Here is a 17,425-nt window from a genome sequence, read left to right as displayed (position 1 = left end):
AGAGGGCAGCAGCCAGCCCACGATCGTCTGAAAGGACCCCCTAGAATACACAGCACAACTGTTCTTCTGGGACATAAGGCAGAGCCAGGATACAAAAGCTGGGGATACTGTGAACACGCTAGCAACACAAAATCAGCTCAGAGGGACCTTACAGATACCATGAGAGAGAAATGGGGCAGCTACTTGGTAGAGCTTGGAAGGGGTCTTCAGAGAGCATCTGGTCTGACCCCTTCATTTTATACAGGGGAAGAACATGGGACCCAGAGGGGCCAAGTGACTGGCTAATAAGGTTGATACAGAGATGGGGCACATGTCTGATGGACCCTCCTAGGCCACAACTCCCTCTACAGCCCGCCCAGGGCCAGGCCACACCTGAGAAGCAGAGAAGAGAGATGGGAGCAGCAGTGGTTCCACTGCCGTCCACAAGGGATGGGCTTGGAGTACTGTGAGTATATATTTCTTCCCAAGAACAGAGGTGAGTGTAGGTTGCACCTTCTCCCCTGGTCCAAGGACACACATCTGCAAGGCAGCTAGCTCTTTAGCGATGAGAGCCAGGTACCTTGGCCTCACTGTCACCCAGCTCTGGGCTGGCTATGGCTGGCCCAGCCTCTCCCTAAGCAGAGGAACAGGCTGTTCGGGAGGATTGCCATGGGCCACAGGGGAGTGCTCAGAGCCTGTGCGTGCCTAACATCGGCTGTCCTGGCACAGAGGAGAGAGAGCTCTGTTGGGAAGCCCAAATACCACAGAGGCCTTCATCCTGGACTAGGGCCATTTTCTAACTTGGAGCTCTGAGGAGGGAGAGAGGAGGGTCTTGCTTCCTGGGCAAGGGTGACTAAAGGGAAAGGCCCTGAGAAGTTGCTCTGTCCAGGTGCCAAGGTAGTGTACGGAACCAGACAAAGTGCTGACTGGGGCTTGGAAGTCAATTAGAAGACGGGATCAAGTCCTGGCCTTGCCAGTACCAAGCTCAGAGACGGTGGGCAATTTAATAAAGCTGAGTCTTGACCTTCTCATCTATTAAACAGAGACTAAAATGCCTGCCCTACTTACAGCACCTTTGAATAATAAGAGATAACATAAAGGTGTTTTGTTAAGTGTAATATGTTAGGTACAAAGATTAGGAGCTTGTTTTGGCATGCAGCTGTGAATACAGTTGGAACAACAGTGAGATCTGGGGATTGGACCGCTTGAGTTCAAATGGCAGCTCTGTCATTTGATAGCTATGTGGCCTTTGGAAAGCCACTAGCCCTTCCTGAGCCTCAGTTTCTCACAACCTAAACAAGCAAAATAAAACCTATCCCACAGAGTTGTGAGAATTAAGAGACAAAGGCCATGAAAGGCTCCGTAAGTGATAAATCATTACACAAAGAGCCAGGATCACTTATTCGATGTCATGCTGTGGTCCGGCCCCCGAGGCACTGCAGTACATGAGGTCTGGCTTTAGGCCTGTTGCCAGGAAGGGCCATGTCCAGTATGGGGTGCTGACAGTTTGGTGGAAAAACCATCCATCTGTCCCAAATGCCCCCTGCTAAACACCCCTACAATTCCAAGAGACTGTCCTGGCACAATGGCTGAGTCGGGAAAACCAGCTTCTTCCGGCAGATGGGGACAGGAGCCAAGGACAAGCTCAGGCACATCACTATTCTCCAAGCTATTTGCTAACACAACAGCCCGCTCGTGTCAGAAGTGCCCTGGGCACATGCCGGAGTGCTGCTGGCAGCGACTCACATACGCTACACGAGAGGGAACAGGAGTGGGAGCGAGTGTTATAAGGACTTAGAAAATGAGCCCAGAGCAGAGGACAGCAAAAGTCCCGGGAGACACGGCCTGCCGCAAACAGGCAGCCTTGGCGATGGGTGAGATGGCTGGGAAGGGCCAAGTCCGTAATCAGTCAGAAGGAAAAGGATGACTCAGAACTCAGATTAACAATGAGAGCAACCTGACTGTTCCAGACTGTCAGAGCTCCTTCACACACCTGGCTCCGATGGCGAGGTATGCCAGGAAGAACAGATGCTATTACCCTCGTTGGAAAGGTAAGTACACTGAGGCTTAGAGCTTCTCTAGCTAATTGGTGGCAGATTTGGAACCAGAATGCACTGGTGAGGTCAAGGGATGATGCTGACTGGCTCTAGTCAGGATGCGGTACCTGGCACAGAGTTGGGAGTGCAACACAAATGGCTGAATAAATCAATGAACCCAACTTCTGCCTTCTTTGCACCACACTTCTAGTAAGTCAGTGAAAACAAACTGGTCGGAGAGAGGAAGCGGGAAAGAAAAAGGGGTGCCTAGGAAGCAAAAATTAGTTTGCATAGCAATTTTCCCACAATCTACTGGGATGCCTACTTGTTTTCCCTCACGATACAAAAAAAGCATCCTTCAGGAAATTGAGACACCTAGGTCTAGAGTAATCGAGAGGCAGCCAAAGGGACTGTCCTGGCCCTGGAGGACCCTGGTTATAGTTAAGAGTTTAAAGTGGTGGAGCCTCACTCAGTGAGGGCTGATCTGACACCACTACACGCTTAGCATGATGGTAAGAACATAGAGTCACAGTGATACGGTCACAGCTCACAAGCAGCTTGCAATCTAGTTGAAGGGACAAAGCTAGAGCACATCAAACAGCAGCACAGAATTAAATCCTGGAGAATGAACAAATGCTAATCTGTACAGGAGACTCTGAGGAATAGTCAAGACATGGTTGGTTCCTCAATCTTCAGTCTTAGCTTCTATGAAAACTCCTCAGAGACCTTCCCAGTCCACACTAAGTACACCCACCCCGTTATTCTCTGTCACTGTGCTCTATTTGTAATTAGATATTTATTTGCTTGTTTACTTATTTACCGCCTGTCTCTCCATTAAGAGATAAGCTCTGGTAGGAAAGAATCAGACCATGTTTGTTTTATTTACCAGCATATCCCCAGTGCATCACACATGGTAGGCACTTAATAAATACCTGTTAAATGGATGGATGGATATTGAAATTCAGGGTAAAAAAACACAGACCTAGAGAGGTCAGGGAAAGCTCTGTGGAGAAGGGGGCCTTAAGAATGGAGACTATTTGTAGAGCTACAGGACATTCTAAGCAAGAGAGAATAATATTAGTTCACTGAACATTTACAGAGAGAATGCCTACAAAGTGCGAGACCCTGAAATCCTCAGGTTCAAAGCTGACAGCCTCAGCTACTGCCCCCCACACCTGGTTGTCCAGGATAGCCTCAATCAGACACGGCATATCTGTGGAGCAGTGAGGCAAATGGTCTCACTCAGAAAGAAGGCTACACACTGGAGGGCCATGGGAGATAAAGGTGGACAGGACATGTCACAAATGGGGACAGTTCACAGAAGGCCTGGAAGTTCCATGGAGGAATTTGGACCTGATGTAGTAGAAGACAGGAAGGCTCCAAAAGTGTTCAGGGCTGGGGCACAATGCAAGCAAGGTTCTAGGAAAAGGGTGCTGCAGAACAGCACTGTCCAGTCGCACTTTCTGTGATGATGGAAACAATCTACAGCTGCACTGCCCAACACAGTAGCCACTACTAGCCACACACAAGTACTGAGCACCTGAAATGTAACTAGTGTGACTTAAGAACTGCATTTTCAATTTTAATGAATTTAAATCAAAACAGCCACATGTGGCTAGTACTGGAAAGCACAGCTCTAGAACCTTGTGACTGCCGGTGTGGCCTGCAGAATGGCTGCACATCCCCTACAGCTCGTGGGCCACGCAGAACCGCAGGCCTCACCTCAGACCTGCTGGGTCAGAATGTGAATTTTACCTAGGACTCCAGATGATCTACATGCACACTAAAATATAAGAAAAACTGTTCCAGAATTACACCTTTAAATTACTTGGGGAACTTTTACAACTACAGATGCCCACCTACAGTGAAATCCAGAACTTCTGAGGGACAGGGCCCAAATCATGGTATTTCTAAAGTGTCCCAGGTAATTAGTCTATTTCCCAAACTTTCCCACTCTGAAAAGTCACCTGGTGTGCTTGTTGAAACACCAGGCCCCACTCCCATTGAATTGGAATATTTAGTGCAGTTCTCAATAATTAGATTTTAAAAGCACCCCAGGTGACTCTTGCACTCAAGCATGTTTCTAAGATGGCTCTGCCAAGATGGATTTGGGATGGGGGGACAGAACATCTTTATTAATGTGGGTGAAAGGAAACAACTGAGCCATCTGCAATAAAGACCGCATACAAATGCTAAGAGAAAGAGCCTCATTCTTTTATATACTGTAAGGTTTCTGAAATCAGAATGTATCTAATTTAACAACTGATGCACAGATTTAAGCAGTGTTTCTCAATTCCCACCCCACAAAGCTCATATTGAATTAATGACGTATGCAGTATGCAGTCTTAATTGCTCTCTTATAACTGAGGATATTTAGTAGACTGGGAATTGGGAAGCCTCAATTTTAACCAGTCCTATGACCCTAGGCAAATCATTTAACTTAATTTTTTTGTACGCTCAGGTCCTGGCTTTAATTATTATCTTCAGGCTGATAACATTTCCTCCAGCCTGAACGCTAGTTTCTTACTTTCATCCTTTATGCATTCCATCCCTTCTTCACTCTTCACCTGCCATGTGCCAAGCACCATGCCAGGCAACAGAAATACAGAGTAGACACTGCAACTACACAGGAGAAATCTTCACCCAGTGGGGTGACAGTTAATGCTAATGCAGCAAGTGCTGTGGAGCCCAGGAAGGGCAGAAGGCGTTGAGCCTGGGGGAAGTTCTTGGGCCTGTGTCCCAGAAGGGGTGATGCTTGCATTAAACCTGAAGGTAACCACAAAATGAATATAAAAGCACATGTTTTGTTAAAAAAGGGATGAGGTATGATGAATCCTGGTGGTATGCATACAGGTTCATTATACCATTTTTTGCCTTTTCCATGTGTCTGAAATTTCTATAACAGTTGAGGAGAAAAAGATGAGAGAGATGCTACAACATGGATGAATCTTGAAGACATTATGCTAAGTGAAATAAGCCGATCAGAAAAGAACAAAAACTGTACGACTCCACTTATATGAGGTACTTAGAGTAGTCAAAACCATAGAGCCATAAAGCAGAATAGTGGTTCCCAAGGGCTGGTGGGGGGAGAGAATAGGAGAATAGTGTTTAACGGGTACAGAGTTTCAATTTGGGAAGATCAGGAAAAGTCCTGGAGATGGATGGTGGTGATGGCTGCTCAACAATGTGAATGTACTTAATGCCACTAAAATGTACACTTAAAAATGGTAAATTTTATGTTATGTAAATTTTACAATAAAAAATGAGATAGATCTAAATATTCTCATGTAGAAGGATACCCAAGATATATTGCTCAGTGAAAAAAGCAAGTTGCAGAATAGTAGTATATGCAGTGTAACTTACATTTGCATGAAGAAAATAAATACATAGGTGCTTGTGTATGCACAGGTAACACTTGTAAGTTTTCCTCTGGGACAGAGAATTGGGCAGGAAAGGAAAGGGCCCTTTTATTTTTTATTTCAACCATTTATGCACAGTTTTATGAATTTTTAAAATGAGTATGTATTGCTTTTATAATTAAACCCCCAAAAAAGTGTGTGATTTGACCGTGATGTTGACGTGTGCATGTCTTCCTCTCTCTGAACGCATCTGGGGCTGAGACTGTGACTGATTTGCCTTTGTCCCTCCATCCAGCACTCCACAGGCACTCAATAAATGCCGACGAGTTGAATGATCTGACCATATTACATAGTGCTTTCTTTCTCAAGTGCTAGGCAAACTGCTGGGCACACTCATTCTAGTTGCTGAGTCAGTGAAGGTGAGGAAACAGTAAAATACTAAGCCATAATGGCAGGCAGTGATGGTAGCCCCTGAAGCTTCTCTCAGAGGCTCTCATCAAATGCCTTTGTTGGGGGAGGCCATTGTTCTGCCTAAGGCTTGGTAAATAAGCTTACCTCATCATATCCCAAGACTGCCACATAGAAATTATTTGTCATAAGCATCATGTTCTTCTTCAGGATATAGGAATTAACCTACAGAAACAAAATGGCAAAAACAAAAGTATAAAAGAAAGGAAAAAACCAAAAAGTATGATTTTTGGCTCTTAACTTAGCAGAACAGAGAAAGAGGGCCCCCAACAGGTCAAACTGCCAGTCCATCCTCATTTCCCTGATCTGTCAGGATTCTCCCCAGTTTGACAGCTTCTTTTAGATGCTGGTCCCAAATTATACAAAACAGTAACTCAGTTTTATGAACTGAGCCCCAGCTACGCGTCGGGTTTTGTGCTAGATACTATGAACACAAATTAAAAGAAACGTTTCTTGACTGGAGGAGCACACAGTCTAGTAAAAACAGACATGTAGGGCTTCCCTAGTGGCGCAGTGGTTGAGAGTCCACCTGCCGATGCAGGGGACACGGGTTCGTGCCCCGGTCCGGGAAGATCCCACATGCCGCGGAGCGGCTGGGCCCGTGAGCCATGGCCGCTGAGCCTGCGCGTCCGGAGCCTGTGCTCCGCAACGGGAGAGGCCACAACAGTAAGAGGCCCGCGTACCGCAAAAAAAAATACACAAAAAAACAAAAAAAAACCCAGACATGTAGAAAATAATCACACTGCAATGTACTGCCTCAAATTCTATCCCAAAGGTCGTGAGTGATAAATACATTTTAGTACAATGGTCTCCACTTGGTGGGGCTGGGAAGAATTCTCTAGGAGGTAATGTTTAAGGGGACCTCAGAGAAGGAGGAGTCTGACAGGAGAGGGTTGCGGGGGAGAAAAGAGGACATTCTAGGCACAGGGAATAAGCTGTACAAAGTGCAGGGGCAGGAAAGAAAATGGGGAGGGCCAGGGAGGGTGAATGGGCAGGAACACTGGAAAGGTAGGTTGGGACCAGGTTAGGAAATGTCTTAAGGGTTACTCAAAAGAGCTTGTTGTAGTGAAAGGACAAAAGAAGGAAGTGGTCAGAGGTGGGAAGAGGAGGAAGAGAGGCAGGGCTGTGAGTGAGATGCTGAGGAGAAAGGTGGGCCCCTGAGGCTGTGGACAGGAGGGTAGAATAAGACGGGCTGAAGACGTAAGACTGTTAATGTGAATGGACTGTTTTAGAAATGCAATGCCAGTGAGACCGTGGAGACCCAGGTAGAACTCCTCTCAGAGAACAGCCAGTGAGCCTTCAGAACCTAGAGTGTAGTTCAGAGAATCTCTTCAGGAGGATAAAACTTTGACCCCCGGGAATATGCGAAAGGAAAGGGTACCATATTTCATTCCTCTCTGAGATCCCAGCAGAAAACCTGGTGTAATGTGTAATACATAGAAGGGACTCATTGACTATTTAAACTGACAAGTTTTAGAAACAGCCCGAAGCCACCTGGAACTTTACATGGAGAATAAGGTTTGTGCTTAACAACCATGACCATTGCCCACCATCATCTCCTCCATTTACTGAGCACCTGTTATGGGCCAGATGCTTTATGGACATCATCTCCTCTAACTGCCACCGGGGCTCAGAGAGGCAGATATGCTAGAGTCATGCTTTTATAGACACAGAAAACTGAGACTCAGACAGGTGAAGTGACTAGCTCTAGATCCCACAGCAAATTAGTGATAAATCCTCCAGGTCAGTCTGAATCCAAAGTCCATGTGCCTGACATTCCATCAGGTTCCTGCCTGCGGGAAGATAATTTTACTTTGGATCATAAATCAAATACTGAATGATTTCATCCTGTGGTTCATAACTGGTCTCTGAAGGAGGGCAGAAAGGAGTAGTGAAAGGATCTGGATTTAGTCAGAAAACTGGGTTCAAGTCATAATTCTGCTGTATACATAGGACGTGATCTTGGGCAAGTCAAGTAACCACGCTGAGTCTATGTCCTTGTCTTTTAAATGCCCTATACAGAGAGCTGGTTTGTAGAGCAAATGAATTAGCATGTACTTCATTCATTCATTCACTCCACAATGTACACTGAAAGCCTTGGTAAGCTGCAAAGTGCTCTGCAAATGCACGGAATTATGAGTAATACCTTCTGGTTTGTTTATATAAAACTAAAACCAGCTCCAATACTTTATAGTCATGGACAATTTTCAAAAAGGGAAAGAGAATTGTGAAGCTCAAGACTGGAAAATGTGAGATTGGATGCAGCTGTTTATGAAATCCATGACCTTTCCCACCCCACCTTCACCCTAGGCCAAAATAGCCATCCATCCTCTGTGTTCCCAGAGCTTTCTGTCTACACTTCTCCTGGGGGCACAACACAGTTTAGAGTTGCTTTTGTACCTGTCTCTCCCACTAGTTTGTGAGCTGCTCAAAGGTCATAAGAAACTCTGTCTGATGAATCTCAGCACCCCTGACACCTAGGCCAGGGCCTGGTTAGAGCAGGGCTTAAGACTGGCATGCTGATGACAGAATCCTCACAAGGCCTGAGTACCACACATAGTGTGTTCTATCCAATAATATCCTTTTGTTTGTTTCCTTTTTTTACTGCTGAGTACCTTCCATGTTTCTGAAATTTCAGAACTGCCAAACTTCTTACTGCACCATCTTTCAGAATGGGCTAAGGTAAAAGAAGAGTCAAGGAACAAGCCAGAGCTAGAGTTAACTCCTTCTGTAATGAGAGGGTGGGACTACAACCCAGATCTGTTGATGCCTATCTTGGGGCTCTCCCTACTCCCATACTAGTCGTTCTCCTAACTGTACAACAAGAAGAACCAGAGCCACAAAAGGACAAGGTCAGAGAAGTCAAGCACAAAGGCAGCATCTCTCAGAGGTTAGTATTCACTGAACCTGCTCAGCAGAGCTGGCTTATGTGTTGCATCAAGCCAGTAAGCTTTGGAGCTGGAAGGGCCCTCAGATATCACCTAGCTCATCCCTTTGAGGAAATGGTAAACTGAGACCCAAAAGGGGAAGGGACTTGTTCTGCAGGTCACAAGAACCTGGTTTCTGGACGAATGCTTTCCCTATTTCACCATCTGCAGGGCATTTCCAGAGATCACCAACACATTAATCTGCAAATTTCAATTCCAGCTTTCCAACAAGCCTCATTTACATACAAACATACTTTCTCCTCTTGGGATGCACCTGCATTCTGGCTGGCTACTGCCCAGAAAGAATGGAGAGCAGGAGCAGAATTCCTTATTAGCAAAGATCCTCTGCCTCCTGGTCCTGTATTCTAACTCCAGTGACCTATAAGCTGCCTCTCCCCATCACCTCTAGCTGAGAGATGGCAAGCTGCCACAGCTAGAAATGGTTTTCAGATATCATCACCCAGGCTGGATTAGATCATGAAAAGGGCCCTTCCTGGAAGAGGGTGGAAGCTCCATCAGTGCAGACACATGATCTGCAGGCAACAGGTGAGGGTAAGTGAGAGCAGCTTCCTGAACTACTGGACTCGCCCTGAAGGGCCCTTCTAGCCAGCCCAGCAGCCAAGGGGAGCTGGATATTCCCTCTGGTGAACCTCTGTTGGGATCTTATTCCCTCATTTAAGCTTTTGTTTGCTGGTGCACAGGTTCTGTGTCCTCACTGCCAGATAATTCCATATGGAGCACCCTGCCCATGAATACACAGATGGACAAACCGGATGAGAAACTCTCCCCAGTTAGCATTGGGTTGTTCTCTTATTAAACTCTTATCCTTTCCATAATGCTTTGCTTTTTATTAAAAACCCATACATAAGGGGCTTCCCTGGTGGCGCAGCGGTTAAGAGTCTGCCTGCCAACGCAGGGGACACGGGTTCGAGCCCTGGTCCAGGAAGATCCCACATGCCGCAGAGCAACTAAGCCCGTGCGCCACAACTACTGAGCCTGTGCTCTAGAGCCTGCAAGCCACAACTACTGAGCCCGTGGGCCACAACTACTGAAGCCTGCGTGCCTAGAGCCTGTGCTCTGCAACAAGAGAAGCCATCACAATGAGAAGCCCTCGCACCGCAACAAAGAGTAGCCCCCGCTCGCCGCAACTAGAGAAAGCCCATGCACAGCAACAAAGACCCAACGCAGCCATCAATCAATCAATTAATTAATTAATTTTAAAAATCTATTAAAAACAAAACAAAACCCACACATATAGCACCACCATAAGCAAAAGTTTCCTTTTATATCAGTTACTCATATTTTCCCATTTATTTAAGCTATTAAAATTCATGCAGATATTTAAAAGCCATCAGGATTTAGTGACTGGTATTACTGAATGTTTAATAATAAACTAAACAGAAGAAATCAGAGGGTTAAATGATGACTGCAATTCCTGTAATGACTTAATTAAATTTTTATTGAGTACATAAACTATGATGTCATTTCTAGCCAACCATGGGTCTGCTTTCCTAGCATGTCACAGGGTGGGAGCACTCAATAGGAGGCGAGGCTAAACGAGCAGCAAGTCTCGGCCGAAATGGGGAGGGGAGCAAGGCTCATGTGGCACACTCAATAAATTATCCGTTCATTTTTAAACAAAGTCCACAAGTTATAATATATTTGCCATGCACTTTTTATGACACAGTAAAAATGTTACCTTAAGGATTACTTAACACATACTACAGATGTTATAGCAGAGGCAGGCACAAGGGGCAAAGAAAACAAACATGAGCAGGCCAGGGACAGGTCCTGGAGTTTACATCCCAGGGGGAACAGCACAGTATATTAAAAAGGGAATGCAAAAATGGTCAGGGAGGGGGGCATACAAGAGTTCAGGGTTACTAATCAGCAGATTAATGAATGAGACAACCAACGGGGAACACAAGGAAAGCAATAATGAATCTTGCAAGGCACATGTTTAACTAATGTAGTATTCTCAAGGAGGAATATTTGCTTTAAAGAGATGCCAGTTCATTTGAGGCCAATTCGCTGCCCTCTTTCCCCTTTTCCCTGTTGCTGCTCTTAAAGACATTTATGTGACTGCTTAACAGAGGAACCAGACTATGTGGACGGAGGGTCTGTTGGAGGATCAAGTTTAAACTCCTCTGTGAGCCCTGTAAGGTTTTTCGTGATCTGTTCTTGGTCGTCTTTCCTGCCTCACCTCCTCCCACCTCCCCACTTTTATCTCACCCTCAGTCAGAGTAAACTATGTGCAATTTCCACAAACATGTCATGGTCTCTTATAGCTCTCAAGCACACTGCTGCCAGGAATCCCTCCCCCTTCTTTATCCACTGGGATGCTAACTCCTTCTTATCCTCTAAGACATAACTTAAAAATTATATCTTCTGAAAAGCCTCCTCTCTCCCCAGTCTACAAAAGTGTCTCAGAAACAGTTCCCATAATTCAGTTTACCATGTGCCAAGAACTACGCTAAGAGCTTTATACATATGAGCTCACTTAATCCTTCCCAGTGACTCTCTGAGATAGGTGCTATTACTGTCCCCACTTTAGAGAAGAGGAAACTGGTGTTTGGGAAGGTTAAGGTTATACAGCTAGGAAACAGTGGGTCAAGATTAGAATACAGAGTAGTTCAATTCCATTGCTTATCTATGTTGGAACAAACACCATAAATAATGTGGCTGCCCTTTCATATGCCCTATACCTCAGATTACCTGTAGAGGCTGGGCGAATGCTACTACGGTCTTGGGTAAACACAACACAGATATTCCCAATCACAGTGGTAGCTAGAGATGGGCTACGAGAGGGGTGATCAGTGGCCAATTACTAATACGTCATACATTTCTAGCATAAGCTAAGCCCCACTCCTGGGTAAACTGGAGGGAAAAAAAGTATAATTATGGTGTAGGAGAGGAGAATGGAAGAAGGTTGGTATGGGTAACACAAGAACTGATGACAATGGAGATAAGAATAAACTTTGAGGATACTAAGGCAAAGCTGCTAACAGTAGCAGGCTAATAAGGATTTGTTGCAATGAGTGAATGAGAAAGCGTGCCTAGAGTTGCTGATTGAAGCATAAGGAATATATCAAACTCACCATAAGGCTACAACGCAGCACAAAAGATGGCAGGTCAGGTTTTAGTTGTCTTTCTAAGGGTTAGTAATGACATCAGCAACACTTTGCAATGTCAACACCATGGGCTACAGTCACTGCATGGCAATAAACTAGTGTGCATTGAACATCAGCCAGTCTATTTCAATTTAATGTTAGAAATGAGCTCACTGTGCAATATTATATGAAATACACAGAAACGGGTGAAAGTAGATAGAAAGAGAGAAGGGCACATGGAGAGACCAAATACACATGTGTGCATGTAACTCACTCGCATTATGACTAAAAGATCTACTGAGGATCTTTCAGCAATGATCACAAAATACAACAAATAAAACTCTCTGTGTGCATGCGTGTGCATTTGGTAGGTCCAGAGATAACTGTTAATACCAAAAAGAAAGAAAGAAAAGGAAAAATAATAAAATATGAAAAGACGGACAATTTCTTTTCCTTTTTTTAGCAAATGATGTGAACATATGAGTATAGCATGTTCCAGCTGTGATGAAAAGCCAACCTAAACAAGGCATGAGATAATCCTTACATCTCATTTTAATAAATCACTTCAAACTTTTAATGCACCAGAGAGGCTTGCTACACTGAAATGCCTTTAAAACTACTCTTCCTTATTATTTATTTATTTATGTGTTTTGAAAGTCCCAGTTTTATTGCTTGGGACCTGAATATTCAAGATCTGCATAGCTTGATAAGGTCCTGAAAAACAAGGTACATGGTTGTTACTTTCTCAACCTTAATTTCTACATGGTTACAAAGCACAGGAGCCTTTTCCTCAGGCTTGGAAAATAGCAAAGCAAGAGATGGCTGTCCTTGGAAATTATAGTCATTTACCCTCTTAACAAGGCATTCAAACATACCAGTAGGGGCTTCCCTGGTGGCGCAGTGGTTGAGAGTCCGCCTACCGATGCAGGGGACACGGATTCGTGCCCTGGTCCTGGAAGATCCCACATGCTGCGGAGCGGCTAGGCCCGTGAGCCATGGCCGCTGAGCCTGTGCGTCCGGAGCCTGTGCTCCGCAACGGGAGAGGCCACAACAGTGAGAGGCCCGTGTACCGGAAAAAACAAACAAACAAACAAACAAAAACATACCAGTAAGCCTGTAATCACCTTGAAAAGAAGCTGATGAGGTGTACATTAAGGTCCTGGGAAGATCAAACTATCACGCCAAGTTCATTTTCTTCCATGCCAAGACATACAGTTAAGAGGGAGATAGCTCTAATCTCTGATTTCCAAAGTTTTTGATTGTATCCCACAGGACAAGTCTCATGCGCTGTTGTCCCTATTCTATAAACAAGGAAACAGAAGCTCGAAAATGCTGAGTAACTTGTCCCAAAGTCACACGCTGCTTGTGTGCTAGCAGTGTTGGAATTTTTATCTCAGACAGCTGGTACCTAAATCTAGTGTCTTCTCTACACTGTCACACCTTTCTGCTTCTGATGAGTCATATCAGAAATGGAGAATCACATAAGCAAAAATTGCTAATTTCAGTACGCTGGAAAACAAAAGTAAAATGGAAATGACCCTGAAGTGCTGAAAAATCATCCTAGAAACTGAGATGAGATTCAACAAGGTCAGGTGCACAGTAGCATGCCTAGGCCAAAATAAATAAATAAGTAACAGGATGAAGGAAGGGTCTGACTATGTGGTCATAATTAAGACCTAGAGCAAATCCCTGATCATGAGCTGATAAACGAGAAATGTGAAAAGGTAATCATAATTGAATACATCAAAAGAAATGCAATATACAAAGCTCAGAAAGTTTTCCTTCCTCTATTATTGTAATAGTCAAGAGTCTTTGTTTTTAGCTACAGTACTTAAGAATAAACATGAAGAAACCAGAGGAATTTCAATGAAGAATGTCAGATTGGAATGATCACATTGAGTTGGCACTGGTCACAAGCCAGGACAGTTGATTCTATGGCCAACAGAAACACCCAGAGGCCGTTCCATGGGTTGGCCTGGTTGCTTACATCATCAGCCTCGATGGATCAGTAGATCTTGGAAGTATTCTGATACTGTCTAAGGTGAAAATCACTCACTCTCTCAGCATCCCTTCCTTAGAGCCTTCCTACTCCTCTCCAACTCCATATGAGTTAGTAGGCTGCTGATCCTAGAACCATGTCCCCTCATCACAGAGAGGGGCCCAGAGTCCAAGCTAATCTAATGAGACTCGTTTCTGAGTAGAAACATCCAAAGATAAGAGACAGCTAAAATTGGATAATCCCAAAGAGATTACTAAATTCCTATTACTAATACTAGGATCCCTGAGCTTCCTTGTATCTTTCCTTCCTGAGGCCTGCTGTTAAACTCTCCTTTCCATTCTGTGAGCTTTAGTTAGCCCCCAATGAACTCTTTTGTTTGCTTAAATTAGCTGCAGTCTCTGTTGCTTGCAATCAATGGATATACTGTCATTCATCAACTCAATAAAACCTCTCCATAATAATAACATTAGCTAACAATTAACATTTGTTGAATGCCTACCATGTGCCAGAAACTATATTAAAAACTTTGTATGTGTTATCTCTTTAATTTTCACAATAATCCTAAAAAGGGGGTGTTACTGTCACTTTACAGAAAAGGAATCACTCCATTTTCTGTGAAGTCTTTCAAGCTCCCCAAAGCTTACTGCTTTTTCCTTCACATGGTTTTTAATATTTCCACAAGGAAGATGCACTGTATTATTTTAATAATCTGTTTACAGGTTGCCCCCCCCCCACTGTATTAGAGCGTGAGCTCCTTGAGGGCAAATATGGCACACTGCTCAGCACATGTCTGTAGAATGAATCGATATAATATTTCCTGTCATAATTACCTCTTGTATTATTGATGCCTACGAACTTTTTACAAATTTTAAGAAAGCTCCCTGAATACAAGGATTTGGGAAGGGCTTGAGCAACTTTGTATACATGCTGCTACTGTTTTTCATGGTTTTCAAACACAACTCTGCTCTAGCCAGAAGAGGTTCAACTCCTGTCCTTTTAGTCTGTTTTCACATGGCCTCTGAAACTCCACACCTCTCTCAAAGCAATCTCTTCCACTGAAAAAAGTTTCAAGACCACTTCTAGTTCCACTACTACCATCTAATAGAGTTCTAGATTTGGAGGCAAAATACATACACAAGGGAATTCCCTGGTGGTCCAGTGGTTAGGACTCCACGCTCTCACTGCGGAGGGCCTAGGTTCAATCCCTGGTCAGGGAACTAAGATCCCACAAGCCGCATGGTGCAGCCAAAAAAAAATAAAAATTAAAAAACAAACAAAGAACCCAAAATACATGCACAAGCAGTTTCAAGTAAAAAGGAGACTTTATGACTGAAAAGAGAAGGAACTTCATGATTGCCAGGGTAAGAAAACACAAAGTGGGCAGCTGAGTTTTCCTCTCTCATTAGTCACTCTAACAAGATAATAGCCAACTAACTCTCTGATGTGAACAGATCAAACATTAACAGACCTTTGATCCCTGCCTGCTCTATAACAAGTACTATGGAAGAATAATTGGGAAACTAAGAAGTGCTTTTCTGCTTATATTTCCAAGTTTAAGAAAGGACTTATGCCCTGCAAACAAGTGCCAATGCATGAAAGTTTTGATCAGGATTTGGTTTTCTGTCGTTAAATACAAGATTTGGAAAGTGAAAACAGTCTAACTTATTAATGGTCACCAATGGCCAATAAGCAAATTAGAACCAATTAGCAAGACAATTATCTGAAGCATAAGCAAAGGATAATTCCATTCACATCTACTAGGATGGCTACAATTTTAAAAAGAAGAAAAAAGAAAAATAACAAGCACTGATGAGGATGTAGAAAAACTGGAACCTTCATGCACTGCTGGTGGGAATGTAAAATGGTACAGCCGCTAGGGAAAACAGTTTGGTGATTTCTCAAAAGGTTAAACATAGAACTACCCTATGACCCAGTAATTCCACTCCTAAGTATATATCCAAAAGAACTGAAAGCTGAGACTGGAACAGACATTTGAATGTTCCTATCAGCATTATTTACACTAGGCAAAAGATGGAAACAAAGTGTTTATCAACAGATGAATGGATAAACAAAATGTGGTATATACATACAACGGAATATTATTCAGCCATAAAAAGGAATGAAATTTTGATATATGCTACAACATGGATGAACCTTGAAAACATTATGCCTAATGAAATAAGTCAGACACAGAAGGACAAATATTGTACGATTTCTCCTATAGTAGGTACCTAAGATAGGCAAATTCATAGAGACAGAAAGTAGAATAGAGATTACCAGGGTCTGGGGGGAGTGGAAATGGGGGAGTTATTTAATGGGTATAAAGTTTTTACTGGTAATGATGAAGAAATTTGGGAGACAGATAGACAGTGGTGGGACTTCCCTGGTGGTCCAGTGGTTAAAACTCCACACTTCCAATGCAGGGGGTGCAGGTTCGATCCCTGGTTGGGGAACTAAGATCCCAAATGCCAGGGGATGAGGCAAAAAAAAAAAAAAAATCCTATGATAGACAGTGGTGACGGTTACACAACATTGTGACTGTATCTAATGCCACTGAATTGTATACTTATAATGGCTAAAATGATAAATATGTCATATATATTTCACCACAATAAAAGATAATTCCAATTACAAATGGTTCTTCCCACACAAGTATTTCAGTCTGCGACTTAACCATTGTGTATGTCATATATTAAAGCCTCTCATGATATTTCTCGATTTTGAGCACTAGTGTCATGAAGTAATTTACGTCCCTTGCTAGACCATAGCTGTCTGGGTGCAGAATTCTACATTGCCTTGCACACATTTGATAAGTATATACTGAGTGCCTACCATATTCTAGGCATTGTGGTACATGCTGGGCCTAAAAGATGAATAAAACACAGAACCTGTTCTCAAGAAGTTTGTAATTTCATATGAAATGACATACAAATGATTGTAACAACATACTGTATGTAAAAAATGGCAGTGGTGAGTCTGGGGGCTCAAAGGCTTCAGAGATGAGGTAACATTTATTATATTGGGTATTAAAGGATGACAGGGATTTGTACTTTTTAGACAGAAAAAAAAGTATGTGTAAAGCCACAGAGAGGGGAACAACTACAGCATCCTCAGAGGAAAATCTGTAACAAAGAGCTCATGATGGGATGAAGCAGAAGGTGGAGCTGGAAAGGCAGTTTACGTTTGACTGTAAATGGCCCTGAATGCCACATGAAGGAAAGACAAAGAAGAGTTCTTATCACAAGGAAGCTGCACGGATAGATTTGTTGTTACTGTTACTTCATTGAAGTATAGTTGATTTACGAAGCTGTGTTAGTTTCAGGTGTACAGCAAAAGTGATTCAGTAATATATATATTACTGAATATATATATGGATAATTAACAATATATATTCTTTTTCAGATTATTTTCCATTATATATTATTACAAGATATTGAATATAGTTCCCTGTGCTATTGGATAGATTTGTTTTTGAAAAGTAACCTGGGGGCTTCCCTGGTGGCGCAGTGGTTGAGAGTCCGCCTGCCGATGCAGGGGACACGGGTTC

The 17,425-nt window shown here is 43.4% G+C and overlaps 1 protein-coding gene and 1 non-coding gene across 2 annotated transcripts in view; one reads left to right on the top strand and one right to left on the bottom strand.

Moving 5' to 3' along the window:
• The window catches only part of UQCC1 (ubiquinol-cytochrome c reductase complex assembly factor 1), an 89,081-nt gene that overhangs the window by 1,768 nt on the left and 69,888 nt on the right, over positions 1-17,425 (bottom strand). The window contains exons 8-9 of the mRNA XM_028499895.1: positions 5,930-6,007; positions 1-40 (exon numbers count right to left, since the gene is read on the bottom strand). Of these exons, the coding sequence (XP_028355696.1) occupies positions 1-40; positions 5,930-6,007 (118 nt within the window). The remainder of the gene's footprint in view (positions 41-5,929; positions 6,008-17,425) is intronic.
• TRNAE-CUC (transfer RNA glutamic acid (anticodon CUC)) lies at positions 15,023-15,095 on the top strand. The gene has a single exon. It is a non-coding gene; the product is annotated as a tRNA-Glu (tRNA).

The sequence above is a fragment of the Physeter macrocephalus genome, chromosome 14, assembly GCF_002837175.3.
Source record: "Physeter macrocephalus isolate SW-GA chromosome 14, ASM283717v5, whole genome shotgun sequence".
In the NCBI taxonomy this organism is placed as follows: Eukaryota; Metazoa; Chordata; class Mammalia; order Artiodactyla; family Physeteridae; genus Physeter; species Physeter macrocephalus.
This window is presented reverse-complemented; position numbering and strand designations above follow the sequence as displayed.